The sequence below is a fragment of the Mustela lutreola genome, chromosome 5 (assembly GCF_030435805.1).
Source record: "Mustela lutreola isolate mMusLut2 chromosome 5, mMusLut2.pri, whole genome shotgun sequence".
NCBI classification, from domain to species: domain Eukaryota; kingdom Metazoa; phylum Chordata; class Mammalia; order Carnivora; family Mustelidae; genus Mustela; species Mustela lutreola.
The window spans coordinates 107,746,189-107,766,729 of record NC_081294.1 but is presented as its reverse complement, the minus strand read 5'-3'; the positions used below and the strand labels follow the sequence as shown (position 1 = coordinate 107,766,729).

The 20,541-nt window shown below is 41.3% G+C and overlaps 1 protein-coding gene and 1 long non-coding RNA gene across 3 annotated transcripts in view; one reads left to right on the top strand and one right to left on the bottom strand.

The window, feature by feature from the left end:
• The window catches only part of ACOT12 (acyl-CoA thioesterase 12), a 49,990-nt gene that overhangs the window by 14,091 nt on the left and 15,358 nt on the right, over positions 1–20,541 (top strand). For both annotated transcript variants that reach the window (XM_059175377.1, XM_059175376.1), the window contains exons 4-7: positions 2,150–2,251; positions 7,352–7,487; positions 17,136–17,292; positions 19,711–19,830. In XM_059175377.1, coding sequence (XP_059031360.1) covers positions 2,150–2,251; positions 7,352–7,487; positions 17,136–17,292; positions 19,711–19,830 — 515 coding nt within the window. The remainder of the gene's footprint in view (positions 1–2,149; positions 2,252–7,351; positions 7,488–17,135; positions 17,293–19,710; positions 19,831–20,541) is intronic.
• LOC131832416 (uncharacterized) lies at positions 7,214–12,470 on the bottom strand. Its single transcript, XR_009354042.1, has 2 exons — positions 12,224–12,470; positions 7,214–11,716 (listed from the first exon to the last, which is right to left on the bottom strand). It is a non-coding gene; the product is annotated as an uncharacterized LOC131832416 (long non-coding RNA).

Genomic DNA, 20,541 nt, shown 5'->3' with positions numbered 1-20,541 from the left:
CACAGAAAGTAAACGTACAAGGGAGAAGGGCACTCTCTTGGTTCTTTGCAAAGTATGGGTTTTATTTCTTGATTATTCGGACTCTCCTTGTTCTCGTCTCTTCACCTTCTCCTAGAAACCAGCCCCATAATTAGTTAGTTTTTGAAAGGAAGAGTAACTGAAGTGAGAAGGGAAGTTTGGAAGATTTCTCTACTACATCCACTTGGTTTTGATTTCTTTACTATAGTTGTGATAGCAACATTTTCAGAGGCCTTTGGAATCGCTGTCCAGGAAAGGAGTAGCAGGAAAGGAGTTACTGGATCTGATATTGCAACTTTGAGGTTGGTTAGTACCAGTCCCTTTGATCTCTGGTCACAGAAGACAGGAAGGGATTACATTTATTGGTTGAGCCCACAGTGACAGAGTCCCCACAGACTAGGGGGCTTAACCAACAGAAATGTATCATGTCACAGATCTAGAAGCTTGAAGTCCTAAATCAAGGTGTCAGTAGGGTTGACTCTTTCTGAGGACTATGCAAGAGAATGTGCTCAGGGCTCTCCCCGGGCTTCTGGTGATTTGCTGATGCCTTTGGAGCCCTGCTCCATCAGCCCCATCTCTGCCTTCCTCTTTGCCATGAGAACACCATGGTTTTGTGTCTGCATCCAAATTCCCCCTTTTTATAAGGACATCAGCACATGGGATCAGGAGCCTCTCTACTCTGGCTCATCATAACCAGTTATATCTGAACCACCCTGCTTCCAAAGTAAGGTCACATTATAAGGTGCTGGATTTGGTGGGGGACACCATTCAACCCATACTGCTCTTCAATAGAACTGTTTGGCAGTAACCTTCCCTACGGTGATGGCTTTACCCCAGTATCCATATGAACAGGACACAAAACACTTGAAATCAGAAGAGAAATGTTTGTGTTAAAAAACAGCTCTCTCAGGGTTCCTGGGTGGCTCTGTGGGTTAAGGCCTCTGCCTTCTGCTCAGGTCATGATCCCAGGGTCTTGGGATCGAGCCCCACATCGGGCTCTTTGCTCAGCAGGGAGCCTGCTTCCTCCTCTCTCTCTCTGCCTACTTGTGATCTCTGTCAAATAAATAAATAAATAATCTTAAAAAACAAAAAAACAAAAAAACCAGCTCTCTCAGCACCAGTTAGGATGGCGCTTTCTCAGCTGTGAGCTCTGACGTTTGCCCCACGGTAGCCACTGGGCTTGGCCTCTCTCCTGAGGGCTCGTGCTCTTCTTTATATTCAACCCAAACACGGATAACAGCTCCTTTTCCTCTGCCTCTTCCGTTTATTCTCGGACACAAGCTAAAGTTTCCACAGGGAAAAGCTACAGATAACACGATGCCATTTTGTCCACGTTGACTTGGTTATGAAACCGAAAGACTAAAGATTTTAAAAAGTTGTGGCCCATCTCTCCAACAGTCTACAAGGTGTTCATGAGTATCTTGTTTTCAAAAGCATATTCAGTAACAACGGGATTAGAAAATGCTTGTCAGATAATGCCGGTTTTTAAAATTACGGTATGAGGGGCGCCTGGGTGGCTCAGTGGGTTAAGCCGCTGCCTTCGGCTCAGGTCATGATCTCAGGGTCCTGGGATCGAGTCCCACATCGGGCTCTCTGCTCAGCAGGGGGCCTGCTTCCCCCTCTCTCTCTCTGTAATCTCTTCCCTTCCTCTCTCCTACTGTGATCTCTCTCTGTCAAATAAATAAATAAAATCTTAAAAAAAAAAATAAAATAAAATAAAATTACGGTATGAAACTATGAACGCAGTATGTGACTTTCTGTGTGTCTTTATATACATATACATAAAACTGGAAGAAAATTCACCTAAACATCAGTAATTATTAGTCTGGGTGGTGGGATTGCTAATAAGATTTGCTCTGGATAATGAGATTACATTTTTATCTATTTTTATGTTTACCAAAGTTACCATGGAGATGGTAAATACGTATTTTTCTATAATCAGAAAAAAAGTTACTTTTTAATTTTATGGAACATCGCTGAGTGAACAGTGTTGCTTAAAAATAAATTAAAATGCTGATTTTATTCAAAAACAAAAGAATGATGAATTACATCACGGAATCTTGATTGCTGCAATCTTGTGTGTTATCTGGATGGCTGGACGTTTACTGATTTATTTTTCTTTTCGTTTTAGATCAGCATCAAGGTCGTAGTCCAGGACATGTTGACTGGTATTGAGAAACTTGTCAGTGTGGCTTTCTCTACCTTTGTAGCCAAACCAGTTGGAGAAGAAAAGGTAAATTTTCTCTGTGAAGGAATGTCTAGCTTGTTACTCAGGGACATGTTAACGGTTGCATCAGAATTATTATGGACAAAAAGACCTTTCTTCTTACTGTGACATGTGCTTTCCCAAGATTTGTCATCCACCCCTATTTCTGTAAAATAATTCTGTGTGGTAAGAGAGTATTAACGGACTTTAGATAAAGGGAGATAGGTATAGCCAGTTGGTAAAAAAGGAAAAAAATACTGTTTTAAATGATCTGAAGGGTCTGTCATTTCTCAAAAATAGTGTTCACTGGTTTTGTTCTTTTCTTTTGTGGTTACATAACTCAAAATTGAGTTAAAATAATTTTTCTTAAAAGCAAGAGTGATGTAGTAAGCCGTTGCGTGTTGTGGTCCAATTGTCTGTTTCTTCCTGAAGGAAGAATGTCAGAAAGGCTGAACGAAGCTTCAGGGAGTATAGAATAAAAACAGCCTTCGAATAAATATGTTGTTCTGATACGTGTGCCCTGGGGGCTTGCCTGGCTATTGGCCAAGAGCAGCTTGTCTGTAGTCTCCTGGGAATTTACTCATTATGGTTTCTTGGCTTTCCTTTTTGGGATCAGGGTATCCGGGAGAGGATGCACATTTAGTCTAAGCAATTTTAAATGCAATCATCCAATTAGGAATTTAAATCTTTCAATGCAAGGACCACTCCAGAGGTGGGCACGGTGGCTTCTTTCTCCTAGTTCTACTTCGAAGGACAAGGAGGTCTTCTCACTCTACAAAAGCGTTCTTCCTCAGACTGTCTCCAACTCTAGAGCTGGGACAAAGCCATGTTTTCTGTGTTCCCAGCAAAGCAGCACTCACTCCCAAGCTACTCCTCACCTGGGCCAGCAGGCAAAGAGATGGATGGGTGTGAGTTAATCTGCCCTATGCAGACTTTTGTGCACCAGGACACATCTCCCACTCCCTGTCCCATATGAGATACACCACAAGCCATATTCACAGTGCCCAAGGACATTCTTTTTCAAACTGAAGTTCATATCAGCTATTATTTAAAATGCAGCTTTCTGGGCTGTGTCTCAGCTCTACTGAATGAGAATCAGGAGTGCAGGAACTCGGGATCTGAACTTTGACAAAGCATCCCCAGGTATCCTATGTCCATTCAAATCTAGGACATTGAGAGAGGTCTTGAAAACCATCCTGTCTTTCCAAAATCTCCAAACCCTTGAGAAAGAGAGGATATGGGGGTGAGTGCAAGTGACAGAAAAGATCCTGCCTTTCCATCCTGTTCCTTGTTCTCATTCTGACCTCAGGGACTGAGAATACAATAGTCTCACTTCAGTCTAGTCTCTGCTGAGCCTGAAGAACTGTTTTCCGAAAGTGGTTCTGGAAGGTCGATGCCTTGCGGTGCTGCCACAGTAGGTTGGCTCAGGTAACCTTTATTGCAAAGCACCTTTCCCAGACTTTCCAGCTAGTACCATTCTTGTTCAGTGGCACATCACGAAGAAAGCCATGAAAAATCAGTGGTTCTGTCTAAAACAGCAGGCCAAGCTGCATCATTGTTCAAAGTGAGTTTATTCCAGGATGAGATCGTGATGAGGCTTAGTTGGTCAGTTGCCCAGTCTGGATCACTGAAGGACTCACAAAACTCCATAGCGGATGCTTATGCAGAGCTTCACTAAAACTAAAAGAAATAGGATAGCAGGAGATGGGGCGCCTGGATGGCTCAGCCGGTTAAAGCCTCTGCTTTCAGCTCAGGTCATGATCCCAGGGTCCTGGGATCAAGCCTCACATCAGGATCTCTGTTCAGCAGGGAGCCTGCTTCCCTTCCTCTCTCTCTGCCTGCCTCTCTGCCTACTTGTGATCTCTGTCTGTCAAATAAATAAATAAAACCTTAAAAAAAAAAAAAGAAAAGAAATAGGATAGCAGGAGAAAGAAAGCATAAACAGCAGAGAAGTTCAAGGCTTCCAGGCATAGTTCTCAGGGTCCATTTCCTTTTTTTTTTTTTTTTAAACTATTTATATTTTCATCGTGATACAGGCTCTTTTTAATCCCCATCCCCTATTTCACCCATCCCCCACCCCAACCTCCTCTCTGGTGACCTGTCAGTCTGTTCTCCATATTTAAGAGTGTTTCTTGGTTTGTCTCTCTTTTTTGCTTTCTCATTTGTTTTGTTTCTTAAATTCCACATATGAGTGAGATCCTATGATATTTGTCTTTCTCTGATTTGTTTTGCTTAGCATTATACTCTCTTCCCTGTGCCTGTAGTTGCCAATGACAAGAGAGCATTCTTCATGGCCAAGTAATATTCCATTGTATGTGTATATACCACATCCACATCTTCTTTATCCATTCCTCTCTCGGTGGGCACCGAGACTGTTTCCATAGTTTGGCTATGTGTGAATGTATGTCTGTATCCCTCTGAATTAGTCTTTTTGTACTTTTGGGGTAAATACCTCATAGTGCTATTATTGGACCATGGGCTGGTTCCCTATTTAACTTTCTGAGGAACCTCCACACTGTCTTCCAGAGTGACTGTACCAGTTTGCATTCCTACCAGCAGTGCAGTAGGGGTCCCCTTTCTCCATAAACTCGCCAGCACCTGTTGTTTCTTATGGTGTTGGTTTTAGCCGTTCTGACAGGTGTGAGGTGGTATCTTGTTATGGTTTTGATTCGTATTTTCATAGTTAGTGATATTGAGCATCTTTTCACATGTCTGTTGGCCATCTCTGTGTCTTCTTTGAAGAAACATCTGTTCATGTTTTCTGCCCATTTTTAAATTGGATTGTTTGGGTTTTGGGTGTTGAGTTGTATCATTTCTTATATTTTGGATACTAAACCTGTATCAGATATGGCATTTGCAAATATCTCCTGCCATTAAGTAGGTTGTCTTTTAGTTTTGACAATTATTTTTGTTGCTCTGCAGAAACTTTTCATTTTGTTGTTCTCCTAATAGTTTTTTTTTTTTTTTTAACTTCCTTGCCTCAGGAGACATATCTAGAAAAATGTTGCTATGGCCAATGTCAGAGAAATTACTGCTTGTGCTTTCCTTAAGGATTTTTATGGTTTCAGGTCTCACATTTAGGTCTTTAATCCATTTTGAGTTTATTTTTTTTTATGGTGAAAGAATAGGGTCCAATTTCATTTTTTACATGTGATGGTCCACTTTTCCCACCACTTTGTTGAAGAGACTGTCTTTTTCTTATAGTTTATTTATTCCTCCTGTGACAAAAATTAATTGACCATGTAATTGTGGGTCTATATCTTGGTTTACTGTTCCGTTCCATTCATCTATGTGTCTGTTTTTATGCCAGTACCATACTGTTTTAATTACTAACACTTTGTAATATGACTTGCCATCCAGATTTGTGATACTTCCAGTTTTGTTTTTCTTTTCTTATTTCTTTTTAAATTTTATTTATTTATTTGGCAGAGATTCAGCTAGGGAGGGAACACAAGCAGGGACAAAGGGAGAGGGAGAAGCAGGCTCCCTGCTAAGCAGGGAGCGGACTCGGGGCTCTATCCCAAGATCCCAGGATCATGACCTGAGCCAAGGCCAGACCCCTTGTTTTTCTTTTTCAAGATTGCTTTGGATATTCAAGGTCTTTTGTGGTTCCACACAAATCTTAGGATTGTTTGTTTTAGCTCTGTAAAATATGCTGTTGGCATTTTGGTAAGAATTACATTAAATATGTAGATTGTTTTGAATGTTATAGACACTTTAGCAATACTTGTTCTTCCAACCCATGAGCATGGAATGTCTTTCCATTTCTTTGCATTGTCTTGAATTTCTTTTATCAGTATTTTACAGTTTTCAGAGTACAGGTCTTTCATGTCTTTGGTCAGGTTATTCATAGATACTGTTTTTGGTGTATTTGTAATAGGGCTATTTTCTTAATTTTATTCTCTGATGCTTCATTATTAGTGTATAGAAATGGAACAGATTTCTGTACATTGATTTTGTATCCTGTGACTTAAGTGAATTTATTTATCATTTCTTTTTCTATATCATGTCACCTTCAGATAGTGAAAATTTTACTTCTTCCTTACCAATTCAAATACCCCCTTTTCCCTTTTGTTGTATAATTGTTGTGGCTAAGACTTTCCAGATTCCACTTTTATGTTGAATAAAAGTGGTGAAGGTAGACATCCTTGTCTTGTTCCTGACCTTTGGGGAGAAGCTCTCAGTTTTTCACTCTCAGAGTCCTTTCCAGTTATACAAAATAGGCTCCATCTATATATTGGAGAGCCAAGACACAAGTTCACCAGGTAGACTTTTTGACCCCACTGGTCATACAACTAAAACAAGGCTATGGAGTTAAGCCAGTATAAGTTATCACATCTGTATATCCCTAAACAAATTAGACAAGGCAGTCTACGGGAGTTTTAGACTTGAAAGCAGCATATTATAAATCACTGGCTGCTTCGCCTTCTTGGTGAAGGGTCAGTACCAGCCTTCAGGTGTCCTGGAAATGAGCATGGAATTATCCCCATCCAGCCTCAGGGTGACTTCCCTATGCATATAGGTCAACAGACATGTATTTATGGGAGAGCTTGAGCCCTTGGTTGTGTTGCGTCAGATTTTTAGGTTTCTGGAGGTCAGTTAAAGCTTTGTTCTGACCTTTTGATTCTTATAGTTTGCTTATTAGATAATGCTTTCACCATGTGATGAAATTTCCAAATTAGAACTAGCTCTTAGTACTTGAGAGCTTTCTCTAGAACGTGTTTATTCCCTCCCTTTGAGATTTTAATTTTGCAAGGAGCAGAAAACATTTCTTGGTAGGAATTCAATGATCTCAAAGTCCCCCCACCTCATTCATTAATTTGAAGAACTTTTTTTATTTTGTAGCTCTTTTGAAAATTTTAAAAATCAGGGAAAAATAATATTTAGAAAACTCTTTAAAGCACATATCTTATTGTGTATAGAAATAATTAAGCCTATAATGACTTTTTTAGTTTAAAAATATTGTAAGAAATAAATTTAGTCAAATAATATGTGTAAAAATACCCAGAAATGCTCTATTTACTTTGAGTTAGAAAACAATGTAACATATCATTTGTTTTACAAAACTCATGTCGTCCTCTGATGACTTAACAAGGTAATGAAAGAGACATGTTTTTCTTTTTCAAGATTGATTTAAAACCAGTCACACTTCTAACTGAGCAAGATCACATGGAACATAATCTGGCTTCTGAGAGAAGGAAAGTTCGATTACATCATGAAGATACCTTTAAGAACTTGATGAAGGAAAACAGCAAGTTTGAAGGTCAGTAAACCTTATAGGTTCCTGACCTTAATTACAGGAACTTTAATTATATGACTGTAACAAGTAAAGGGTCCTTTCTTCGAACACACTTCTTTTCACCTTATTATTACAGTTTGGCCCTGGTGATGCTTGGTATCTTACCCCAACAAACTCAGTGGCCGGAGAAGGAAGGGCCTGGCCAATTCAATATGTAACCACCAACACCAAAGACCTCTCTAAATGGGGGTTCTCCAGAGGAAGAGACAGGAAAGAAGGGTGTCGGGGACCAGGCAGTCCTTATTGGTAAGAATGTGTTCAGTAGTGATCAACCAGTGAAGGAATGACAACACACTCTATCCATCTGGTGCTTCACAGTTTACTAAGCAGTCTCTCATTCATTACTTCAGATGAGCTGGTTATAATCTCAACAAAGGAGAAAACGGAAACGGAGCCATGAAGACCCTTGCTAAGGGTCACAGGAAGCACTCTGATGCTATTCTTGCTATCAACAGAGGTGCTAAGTTTCTATTCCTGTTTCCTGGCTCTTCCCTGGTAACCCTAGGGGTTTTTTTGTGTTTTTTTTTTTTTCCAAAGTGGAATAATTTATTATTCTAACCAAAATACAAAGTATGGAAAATTAGTGTATCTGAAAGAGAGAAAGTTTCAAACTAGCAGATTTCAGTTTTTAGCACCTTTGAAAAGAAATATTTAGAGTTTAGAGAGTGGCAGCAGAGGCCTGAGCACCCAGGATGACAGTCCTCGGACTTGGCTACGCCATTCACAGAACAGGGCAGTCACCTGGCTGTCCTCGACACGCCGTGAGCGCCACGAGAGAGAGGAGGAGGAAGGTGCTGGCTGGAGCCCGCGGCCGTGGGGAGAGGAGGCACGCGCAGGCACGGGCGGAGGGCCGGCGAGCCTCAGATGGACAGCCCGAAGAGTATCTTAGTTCTCCAGCTGTGGTCTCTCAGGCTCTCTGAGGCTTTGTGGGGCCAGAATGGCAAGGAAAAGAGGGCTGCCTTGCCTCTCCCCTGCCCTTCCTTTCCTTCTGACCCTATCTCCCGCAGCCCCAGGAGAGATGACCTACTGGGGAGAGCAAAGCGGTGAGGTTGGAAGTGGAGTGGTCCAGCTCCAGTCGCTCTGCTCACCACTGCCAGAGGGGCCAGGAAGTTCACAGAAGATCCATCTTCCCCGAGCTCCGAAAGCAGATCCCTGTAGAAGAGGAAGGAAAGGCTGAATACTTAACCATTTACATGGACATTAATGGAACTGGAGGGGATTATGCTAAGTGAAATAAGTCCACCAGAAAAAGATAATTATCATATTTGGAATATAAGGAATTGCACAGAGGATCACAAGGACAGGGAGGGAAAACTGAATGGGAAGAAATCAGAAAGACAGAGACAAACCATGAGAGACTTTTGACTCTAGGAAATAAACTGAGGGTTGTGAAAAGCGAGGTGGGTGGGGAGGGGGGTAACTGGGTGATGGGCCGTAGGGAGGGCACGCGATGCGATGAGCACTGGGTGTTAACCACAAATAATGAATCATTGGACATTACATCCAAAACTAATGATGCATTATGTGTTGGATAATTGAATTTAAATACAATAATAAAATAGGAATGGGATAAATCTGTTTAAAAGGAAAAAAAAAGAAGAGGAGGAGGAAGGAAAGAAGATGAGAAAGTATCAGGGTGAGAATATTGAGAGAGAGGAAGGAAGAAGAGGACACACCGACTCCAGAGGAGAGAGGAACGGCAGAGGCAGGGGCGACCTGGTGGGTCTGCCCTGCATTCTGCCCTCCAGGACACCATCATGGTCCTGGGACCACCTCACAGGTGACCTCTGACCAGGAAGAAAAGTTTTCCAAAGGTGTCTATTCTTGCAGACCTTTAAAAAGACAATGCCTATTACCAAGATAACTTTTTTTTTTTTTTAAGATTTATTTATTTGTTTGACAGACAGAGATCACAAGTAGGCAGAGAGGCAGGCAGAGAGAGAGGGGGAAGCAGGCTCCCTGCTGAGCAGAGAGCCCGATGCGGGGCTCGATCCCAAGACCCTGAGATCATGACCTGAGCCGAAGGCAGAGACTTTAACCCACTGAGCCACCCAGGTGCCCCCCAAGATAGCTTTTTTTTTTTTTTTAAAGAAAGATCTTATTTATTTATTGCAAGATAGCTTTTTAAAGAAATGAAGTCCTCATCATTAAATTACCCTGCTGAGAAGAGTCCATCCTTTTGTAAAGATGGTATCGGCACCAAACTATACTTAAAATGCATTTTGCTAAAGTAATGAAATGGCTGAACCATGAAAGCAAAGGCATACCAGAGAGAAAATTCAAGGTGGAAGGAGGCAGGACATGAAAAGATAGGACTATGTCACCGAGGCTCTGTTAGGCCAGGCAAAGCAGCTTGACGTTTCTTCTCTCCTTGAGGGAAGCCGATGAAGATCTGGGCAGGGTCCCGTGATTGGGCTGGCACTGAATATGGTCACTCTGTGTAGAGGAGGGGAGACTAGAGGGAAGGAGACCAGGCAAGGGGTGAGGAGTGGCTATTCTAGGCAATGACAGTAGAAAGGGGAGAGGGAAAGGACAAAAATATGCAAGGGATAACAAAGCAGAGTAGGGTCACTCATGTGGGGAGATGGGTGAGGAAGAAGCTGTTCAGGGTAACTCTCAGGTTTCTGGTCTGACCACCTGGTCAGCTAATGGTGGTATCATGAACTGAGCTAATGCATATGAGGGGGAGGGGAGGGGCAGTTTTGAAGACGTGGATGATGAGTTGAGTTTAGTCTGATGTGCCTGTGGAACAACCAAAGGGACAAAATCAGGGTGGGGAGATTTAGTTTGAGACACAACAGCTGACATATGGTCATTCAGATGAAATAGTACCTACAGTCATCTAGGGAGGGCTCACAGTGGCACGAGGTTGGGGGACCAAGAGTGAAACTTGGAGCACAGGGCCATTTGAGAGGTGAACTTTGTTCCAGAAAGTTAGGAATAAAAACTCTCCACTGAACTGTGAATACAGAAGTCATTCTCACATGCTACAGCCATTCATATATAGAGGTAAAATGATTGTAATTGATTTCAGTTTCAGTTTATTAGGAAGCTGGGCAGATCACCCTAGAGGTCTGGTTCAGTTTAGATGAGAGATTTTAAGAAGTCTGTTTTTATCGTGTTTCTTCTGATCTACCCTAAAATGGGTTATTCTACATTCCTTTGCACAAAGCAGCTTTGAAACTAACTTCATTGATTTGATCTTTTTAGAAAATTTACTAGCTTTCATGTCATCGAGGTAGCGTAGAACCTAAAAGCAATTTCTCTTAGTGTCAGAGCCGGACCCTGGAACTTTAAGTTGCCATGAAGGCATGGTTTGTCTACATGCTACCTGCTGTATCTGGATGGAGTTTGTTTTGAACTGGACAACACCTTCTAAAGGAAGATAGCTAGATCATCTTTGTTATTGAACCATGGTTTTAGAAAACCCAGGGCTCTACGTTGATAGTAATACCACAACTAGTTAGAATCTCTTTCAAGATTTTATATGGTTGAAATGCATATTGTTAGAAAGAAATTTGAGTCAGAATCATATACTTTCAGAAGAAAAGGGAAACAAATGAGATTAGATTATGTAAAAGCAGGACTTATTTGGAATGTGCTCTTATACCCCTGGGTCATTGCTTGGAAGCTTGGCTTGTAGGAAAAGACTTTGTATTTGGAGCATTTGAATTATTTTTTAGCAAGAAATCTAATTTTTATGAGCATTATCCTGTGTTGATCCTTTCTGGTTATGAGAAGGAAAACTGGAATACCCTCAATTCAGGTCAAAGTTCCTGACCCAAAATTGTACAATGAAGGCAAAAGTTGTCCAAGCAGAATGATGACACAGTTCTTAATGAACATCCAAAGTCCAAGTATTGAAATTGACTTCTGGACAAGTATGCTCTAATTTGGAAGCCTGAAGAAAGGGTGAAGTCTGTTTACCATACTTCACCTGAGTACACAGCCAGAGCTGTGAGCCTGACCTGGTCGCTGAGCCTGGCAGAGCCATATTTCTCCATTGATTGGCAATTTCCTGCAAACAGGCTTCATTCAGCACCAAAGTCACCTGTACTCCATCTATTTCTGCATACATGTCATTGCTGGTGCTTATGCACACATGACCTGCCCTAGTACCTACCTCTGTATATCCCCGTGGATGCCGTGGACATCTTCCTAAGAATTGAGTCGCTTTTTCTTTAAGGTTATCCCTTAGGAAAGAAGGAATCACCTTATATTTTAGTCTTTACAGTGTCTCTCATAATATAAGGCCTACTCAGTTTCAATTTTATAATTATTTTAAATAATTTAAACATAGGTAGTACACATGCACAGGGTGAAAAGTTCAAAAGGTAAAAGAGGGCATTCGGTTAAAAGGTTAAGACTTCCTACCATCAGTATCTCCCAGTTCGCCAGTTCCTATCTCAAAGACAACGAATATTACACACACACACACACACACACACACACACACACACACACACTTGCCCTTACTTGGAGCGCAGTATTCAAACAGCTATGAACCTTTCTTTTTGTCATTTAACATTGTATTTTAGAGATTGTTTATACTTATCCTGAACAAAAAAGTAAGAGATACTGACATAAAAAAAAGTCAATCAATACTAGTTTGAGATAATAATAGGACATCATCTGACAAAGTCAGTAATAGCAAAAAAAGAGAAAGAAAGAAGTTGAAAGGGATTGAAGGTTTCATGTACCTTTTGAAGACCACTTCAGGAATCAGCCTGATGACAGCAAGATGGTGGACTTGTATCTAGAACAAGCTTCAATTTCTGGAAAAAATATTTACAAACATGTTTGCAAGCACATCTCAGCAGGTAGAAAAATAAGAGAAATCCTCGAAGTCCAGAAACTATTAGAAAACACAAATGCAGCAATGTGAGGAGAGAGAAGAGCTGGCATTTGTTCAGGACTCTGTTGGTGCTAGAAGACCTAGAACTTGTGTGTCAGTGGGCCTGCAAAGAATCAAGACACAAAGCCAACAGCCCATGTCACATGGAAGATTGGATCAGAAAACCTTATATATAGCTGCAAACCTAAAAAAATGATATTTTTGGTGAGTCAAGTGGAAAAATCCCAATTCACAGAGAGCTCTTGTAGGGATTTTTTCCTATCTCAGCAATAGCCCTATGTAGAATGGGAAAAATATACAGAACAACACCCCCCCACACCCGCTAAAAAACTGATTCCGTTTGAGAATTCAATCACAAGCACATTCTCATGTAGACTTGGTTTCAGAATTCACTGGACTTGTTTGGACTAAAACAGACCCATGTCAAATTTAGTGGGAAGTGGGAAGTGGCACCATGTTAGTTATATAGTTCCCCCAGCTGATCCGCAACCGTAAATGCAAACCCCGGACTTTCAGCCCAGCTCTCAGGAATCCCCACACACATAGGTCCAAGGAATATGAACTCCTAGACAAACATAAAATGCGTCACCAAAATCCAGAGAAGGATTAGACAATAGAAGGAGGCCCAGAAAGACTATAATTAATTGCATTTATCATATAAAGAATACTAAGTAAGAATGTTAATGTATTTTAAAAAATAAAAGAGAATCAAATGTATTAATCAGGAATAAAAAATTACCTAGAAGGTTTGACAAAGAAACAGAGAATTTCTATACAAAAATATATATAATAATAACAAAAATATATAATTATATATAATAAAAATACATGATAATTTAAATATAAAACTCAGTGAATGGATAAACTGCAGTTAAGACAGTAACTGGAAGACAGATCTGAGGGAGTTACCAGAATGCAGATGGATTGGCAAAGAAATGAGAAATGTATGAAAGATTTGGAGACATAGAGAAAGGAATAAGAAGTCTAACATGCATCTGATCAAAGCTAGAGAAAGAATAAAAAGAATAGGAGAGAAGTAACATTTGAAGCAAATGATACAGACATTTCCTTCAGAGGTAACAGAGTTTAATATACATGTGAAAATATGTTGGACCTCCTTAATCAGGGAAATGCAAATTATAACCAACACTAGATATTTCACACCCACAAAATTAGAAAAACTTGAGCCAACTACAGTATTGTCTAAGTGAAAATGTGGAGCAGTGGGAACGCTAAAAAATAACATACAGAAATGTAAATCAGTACAATCATTTTGTCACCTAAGAAGTTTCTGTTGAAAGCAAGAACTATGAATGTGGAATAAATCAGCACATTCATCTAATAAATATTTACCAAATGCCCATATTCAGAAATTATTAGAATTTAAAAAGAAAATCAATTCCTGAACAAAAGAGCTTAGGATCTAGTGGGTCAGACAGTCAAAGATCACACAAATAAACATAAAACTGTAACTGTGAGGGGCGCCTGGGTGGCTCAGTGGGTTAAAGCCTCTGTCTTCGGCTCAGGTCATGATCCCAGGGTCCTGGGATTGAGCCCCGCATGGGCTCTCTGCTCAGCGGGCAGCCTGCTTCTCTTCCTCTCTCTCTTCTGGCCTCTCTGCCTCCTTGTGATCTCTGTCTGTCAAATAAATAAATAAATCTTAAAAAATAAAAACCCACTATAACTGTGAAAAAAGAAGATACGTGTGAGGGTCCTAACAGTGAGAATTAGCTGTTAGGTCTGGGAAGGCTTTCTTGAAGAAAAGATGCCTGGGATTGGCCAACAGAGTACTGAGGAGGAAAAATTTTCCTCTACCCTATAAACTACTTCTCGCTGGTATAAGAATTAAATGGTCATGAGACAGATTAATAGGAGAAAATCAAACAAAAGTTAAATTCCATAGATACGTGGGAGAGACCCAGAAAAACAGTAACTCACTGAAAAGGCTGAAGCCATCAGCCAAAATACTACCTTCAGCCAAAGACAAAAGATGATATTGTGGGTGGTGGGTCAGTTATGGGAGGCTACCAAGAAAAGCACAGGAAACAAGAATAAGGTTATTACACAGATATAAGCCATCGTCTTCATCACTGATAAGTTTCTAGATTTCGAGTCATCCCCTTCTTTCTGGTACAGCAAGGGGAACATGCTTACAAATGGAGATTTTTCTTATATACCTAAATGTCTCTTACCACCCACTAACTTCTACTGGGTTTTCAGAGCTTCTCTTGTATCTGTAGTTTCCTAAAAACAATGAGCCTGAAGAGGTACATATTGGGATGGCAAAATTTGTTCCCCTATAAGAGAATAGGAGGTAAAGGGAAGAAGGTGGTCTTGGCCAGGGGAATTGCAGCTGACAGATGGAACAGCATATGCAAATGCCCTGGTGTTGAAGACAGTACTTAGTTATAGGACTGAAAAAAGGTCTCATAGCTGAAGCAAAGAGAGAGATTGAAAGAGAATATGATGGGGGTAAGGTGGTAGGAGTGGCCATGGAGCTCACTGGGGATGGAGTGGTAGGCCTAGGCCAGCGGAGAAAGGAAGGGTTTAGGGCCAAGGGATGTGATGAAGTTTTAGAAAGTAAGTGAGGTTGGGTGGGGTGAGGTCCAGAGCCAATGACCAAGAAAGAATTCTTGAGACATCTTTGGTGCAAAATGGTGGTTTATTAAAGCACGGGGATGGGACCCTTCTGCAGAAAGAGCTACTGTCCCTGGGTTGTTAGTTATATACTATGGGGTTGGGGAGGTAAGGAAAAAGGAGGTTTGAAAGAACTTTCTTATGCTAAAGAGGACCTACAGGATGCCCAAGGCCTTGTCATTGACAGGTTAAGGTTGTTTTTTCTTTTAGTAAGGCACTAAGAGTAAGACAGTTGAGAGCTTCCTGGAGGAATGTCACATTCCTGCTATCACACATCCTTATCAGTGAGCTTTAGTTTTAGAAGAAATTTAACTTTATTTGCATTTCCCTCTGTCTCAGCCTCCCTCAATTTTATAGAGGGGAAGATGATGTTAGGGCTTCAGGAACTGGAGTTATGGGTCTTTGGAAGTTAGGCTGTTGATAGAAAAAGCCTCTTCCTGGTAAATCACTAGGACATTTGTAAACTGAGGTGGACTCAGGTCTTGCAGGATTGTGATCTCTACAAGTTGACTATTTGTTTTTCCTTTCAGACAGCCAGGAGTGCCTAAGGAATGCCACATATATCCCATGGTGGGGGAGGGGGAGTAGGGGCTTAGGGGGTTGAAGGAGTTTGGGGGGTGGGGGGTAGGGAGGTGGAGGGGACGGTTGCATGATGTCAGCTTCTGCTTTGTCCTCAGCTTGCCTTCTGTTCCCTCATCAGAAGGATTTGGGCCTTTATACTAGGATGTTATAGGATCTTTCTGACATATTTATAAGTAGATGACTGAAATGGTCAGTGGAATGAAGGGGGGAAAATGAAAAGACGATCAATTAAGTATAAATCTAAAAATTTCATGAGAAAATGTAGCTCATCATTGTAGTCAGGCTTCTCAGTTATCTGTGGCTGTGCCGAGAATGGCCCCATTCCCAGTTCCCAACAGCTGGCCAGTCTGTGCCCTTGGGCTGCCAGCCCAGCTCTCCTTCTGCAGCACAACTAGGATGGCACCCCTGATTTGTAAATCCTCCCCCATCCTCCTCAGCAATGGCACCTCCGATTTAAGCCTCACTGATGAGTCACTAGATGACACAGGAAGCATAATTGAATACATTTTACTACTTTGCAGACAGAGTGAATGATTTCTCCATTGTTGAGCGTAAAAACCAATTTGTCAGTAAACGGAGCAGATACAATTCAAAGGAAGCAGAAGGACCGGGAAGTACTCATTGTGTCTTTTCTGTTTGTGACTGCATTCATTGCAGAACAGCAACTTCAGGAGACCACTTCCCATTCTGAAGTTTATACTGGAGCAAACTATTCCGGATTCTCAGCGTTGGTGGCCCTTTATAGCTCTGATTCCTTTCATTTTAACAACCTTAGGGAGGTATAATCGATGTACCACAAATGATAATTATTATAAATAATTTAATAAATAATTATGAATAATAATTATCATGACATACCATAAATTCATGTGCTTGTATTTGAAGTGTAGAGCTTGGTATAAGTTTTGAGACATGTGTACCCCATAAAACTATCACCACAATCAAGATAATAACGTCTCTGGGTGCCTGGGTGGCTCAGTGGGTTAAGCCGCTGCCTTCAGCTCGGGTCATGATCTCAGGGTCCTGGGATCGAGTCCCGCATTGGGCTCTCTGCACAGCAGGGAGCCTGCTTCCTCCTCTCTCTCTCTCTGCCTGCCTCTCTGCCTACTTGTGATCTCTCTCTGTCAAATAGATAAATAAAATCTTTAAAAAAAAAAAAAAAGATAATAACATCTCCATCAAGCCCCAGATTTTTTGCCTCTCCCTACCCCTCCTCCACTCCAAACAACTTGAAGTTTAAATGTGACTATTCTTTTAATCAAAATTCCTGTGAACTGGAAAGATAGGTTGACATACAATCTCTAAACGGGCCTTTCTGATCCGTTTTCTTATCCAGTTTCCTTTAAGTACCCACCATTCAGGAGAAAGTCACTCTGTAGAACGAAACCCATTTATTTCCTCAGGAGATTTAAGTCTTTGGGAATAATTTTAATTTTTCTAACAATGCCCCGGGTTCAGTGTGCTGCTAGGAAGGAACAGCCATGGTCCCAGGGTGTGCAGTTCACTCCACCAGTATGCGTGTTACATCTACCTTTCAGGCCCCATCTGTGACCAAGAGGAAGGAGTGGTTCCCACGAGTGGCACATCTGTTCAGAGCATTGAACTTGTCCTCCCGCCCCACGCAAACCATCATGGAAATACGTTTGGTGGCCAAATTATGGCATGGATGGAGACCGTGGCTACTATTTCTGCAAGGTTCTTGGTTTTGACCTTTGGCGTATGAGGTTGGGTTCCAGTGGGAAGAGATTAGAAAGGGTCTGAGTCCTGGTTATGGAGATAGTCAAGGAGACAGGGAGAGAAGAGTGTTGCCTTTTATCAAAGAGAAAAAGTAAGTCATTTACCCATTTATCCTATGATTAATCTGTCCTTTTATTTGAAGGTGAATGTTTCTGTCCTTGATTCAAAAATAAAAATGAAGTGACTGTTCTGATACTTTATTCTGAATTGCAGATGTTGGTCACGTAATCCTGAAACTTCCTGTAGTTATGGCACAGCCGATGCAGAACAGAAAGAGAGGACAGTCTTTACATTTAACAATAGTCAGGTTGCAAACTTTTCTAAAGGCAGTTTACAAATAGGGTTGACCTCTGACATCCCTGGTTACAATCATTATGGCCAGAGGATTAACTGAAAAATAAAATGAGAAAGAGAAATTTGGAAGAAAACTTTTATGTACTCTTCAGTTTCAAAAAAAGGCATTTTATTCTCTCTCTTTCTTTTTTTTTTTAAGATTTTATTTATTTATTTGACAGAGAGAGGGAGAGCAAGCACAAGCAAGAGGAGGGGCAGAGGGAGAGGGAAAGAGAGAAGCAGACTCCCCAGCTGAGCCAGGAGCCTGATAGAGGGCTTGGTCCCAGGACCCTGGGATCATGACCTGAGCCTCAGGCAGACGTTTAACTGACTGAGCCATCCAGGTGTCCCAAAAGGCATTTTATTCTTTTTTTTTTTTTTAATATTTTATTTATTTATCAGAGAGAGAGGGGGGAGAGAGCGAGCCCAGGCAGACAGAATGGCAGGCAGAGGCAGAGGGAGAAGCAGGCTCCCTGCTGAGCAAGGAGCCCGACGTGGGACTCAATCCCAGGACGCTGGGATCATGACCTGAGCCGAAGGCAGCTGCCCAACCAACTGAGCCACCCAGGCGTCCCAAGGCATTTTATTCTTTAATGGAGCCATGTAGACAACTGAGCAGCTTTAAGGAACATTGTGTATTCTGAAAATGCATTTGAACAGGACCTGTCCTACCAACAATTTTTGTAACTGTTGAAGATCGTGAAGATCTTATTTTCCCAAAGTTAAAAGAATTTCATTGTGACTATGTCTATAATTGTGACAATAGTTAGAAACCTGTAGAAATCATTTTTGTAAATTATGCACAAATAAAAGAGCTCATTTTAAAAATGAGATTGTCATTTTCAATGACAATAAAGTATTTGAGCCTGTTCTATTGTAAAGGCTTACAGTATAATTAAGGATGGCAGAATGTTCACTCTGTGTTGGCACAATTCCTTTGAATAACTGAATGACTACAGTGGGAATCTAAAATGTAGAAAATTATCAAAGTAACTCTGAGATCAAATATACTTTATAAATACTTCAAAATTACACACACACACACACACACACACTGTAAAATGTGTACCTGGTAGCCCTTCAGGCTTTGTGTAGCAATCCAGGTAATTTTCCTGTAGGGAAAAAAAAAAAGGAGTCTTTTTCTAGATGAGTAAATTCAATTAACTCTGAAGCGAAGGAACCCGTGTGAACTGTGCGAGCGGCATTTACTTCCCTGTGCCCCCCTCTAACCTGGGGGGGGGGGTCACAACTTCCCGTGATTGTGATCACAAGCTATCCAGATGAACAGAACCCTCAGATGAGAACCAAGACGCTGGCTTGTTTTTCAGGGGGACTTTTATAGGGAAGACAACAAAAGAAGGGCTGTCATCACAAGAGCAGAAGCACAAAGCACCTTGGTGAAGACCCCACAGCTCGGGGACACGGTCTTTCCCAAATATTTGCAGGCTGTGTATGGAGTCACTCTCCACGTACATCATCTAGTCATTTATTTCACTCTTAAAAGAGGGTGCCTGGGTGGCTCAGTGGGTTAGCTGCTGCCTTCGGCTCAGGTCATGATCCCAGGGTCCTGGGATCGAGTCCCGCATCGGGCTCCCTGCTCGGCAGGGAGCCTGCTTCTCTCTCTCTCTCTCTCTCTCTCTCTGCCTGCCTCTCCATCTACTGTGATCTCTCTCTGTCAAATATATAAATAAAATATTTAAAAAAAAATTAGGGGCACCTGGGTGGCTCAGTGGGTTAGAGCCTCTGCTTTCGGCTCAGGTCATGGTCCTGGGGTCCTGGGATCGAGCCCCACATCAGGCTCTCTGCTCCGCAGGGAGCCTGCTTCCTCCTCCCTCTCTCTGCCTGCCTCTCTGCCTACTTGTGATCTCTGTCAAATAAATAAATAAATAAAATCTTAAAAAAAAAAAGGAGAGTTAAAAGAGACATTTACTTAAAAAGCACATTGGATATTCGTCGATTGCATGTGTTAAGCAAATCAACAGCTCATAAAACTACTTCGAGAGTGAGCGCTGTCTCCTCTGTCTCTCGCCTTTCTTTCCTTAGCCGCCTCTGTCGAGCACACCCCCTTTTGAAGTCTGTGGACATGTTTAAATTCCGGGGACCATCTACTGTTGGAGATCGGCTTGTTTTCAATGCCATTGTCAACAATACATTTCAGACCTGGTAAAGTCTGTCTAATGTTCTTAGGTGGCTGTGAACAACTTGCACATGAATAATTTTTTATTTTTCTTTCTATCTGGAGGTGAGTGTAGGGACTCCTGCAAACTAACCATGTTCCTTCTAATTGTTTTGAAACTTCATTCAGTTGTCAACATCTATACACACTCATTTTCACCCTCTTTGCTACTTGGAGCCTCTTTGTACCTGATAAATTGTGGTGGGTTGTTTTTTGTCTCTTAATAAGGGTGACTCCCAGCCGGCCCAGTATGGTCTTAGTATGTCCCTGTCATAACTAACTCTTCTTTTCACTCTCGAAAGAGTCCCAGTGACTTCATAGTCAGCTGACTCATAATGGACCCGTTACTTATCACCAAGAAGTCCAAACCACTTCCTAGTTATTTTTATTATTCTTGATACACAAGGAAAATATTTAATTTGGTATTCTTTCTTTTAAAGTGTGGAAAAGAGTATTTGTGTTTCCTATCCAGTTTTAGTGTCTGATGCTTTTTAATGTAGAATAGTTGTTTCTAGGGGAGAAAACTTGACTGTGGTCTAGTTAACTCCCCACCACATCGCTTTATCAAAATATATTCATGAATGTGTATAAAGTCCTAACTGGCCTTTTTCCCACTTGATGGTGGGAAAGTAAAGCAGAAATGCTACCAGGGGCTACAACATCAGATCCGACGGCCTGATGAAGAGGATTTTAACAGT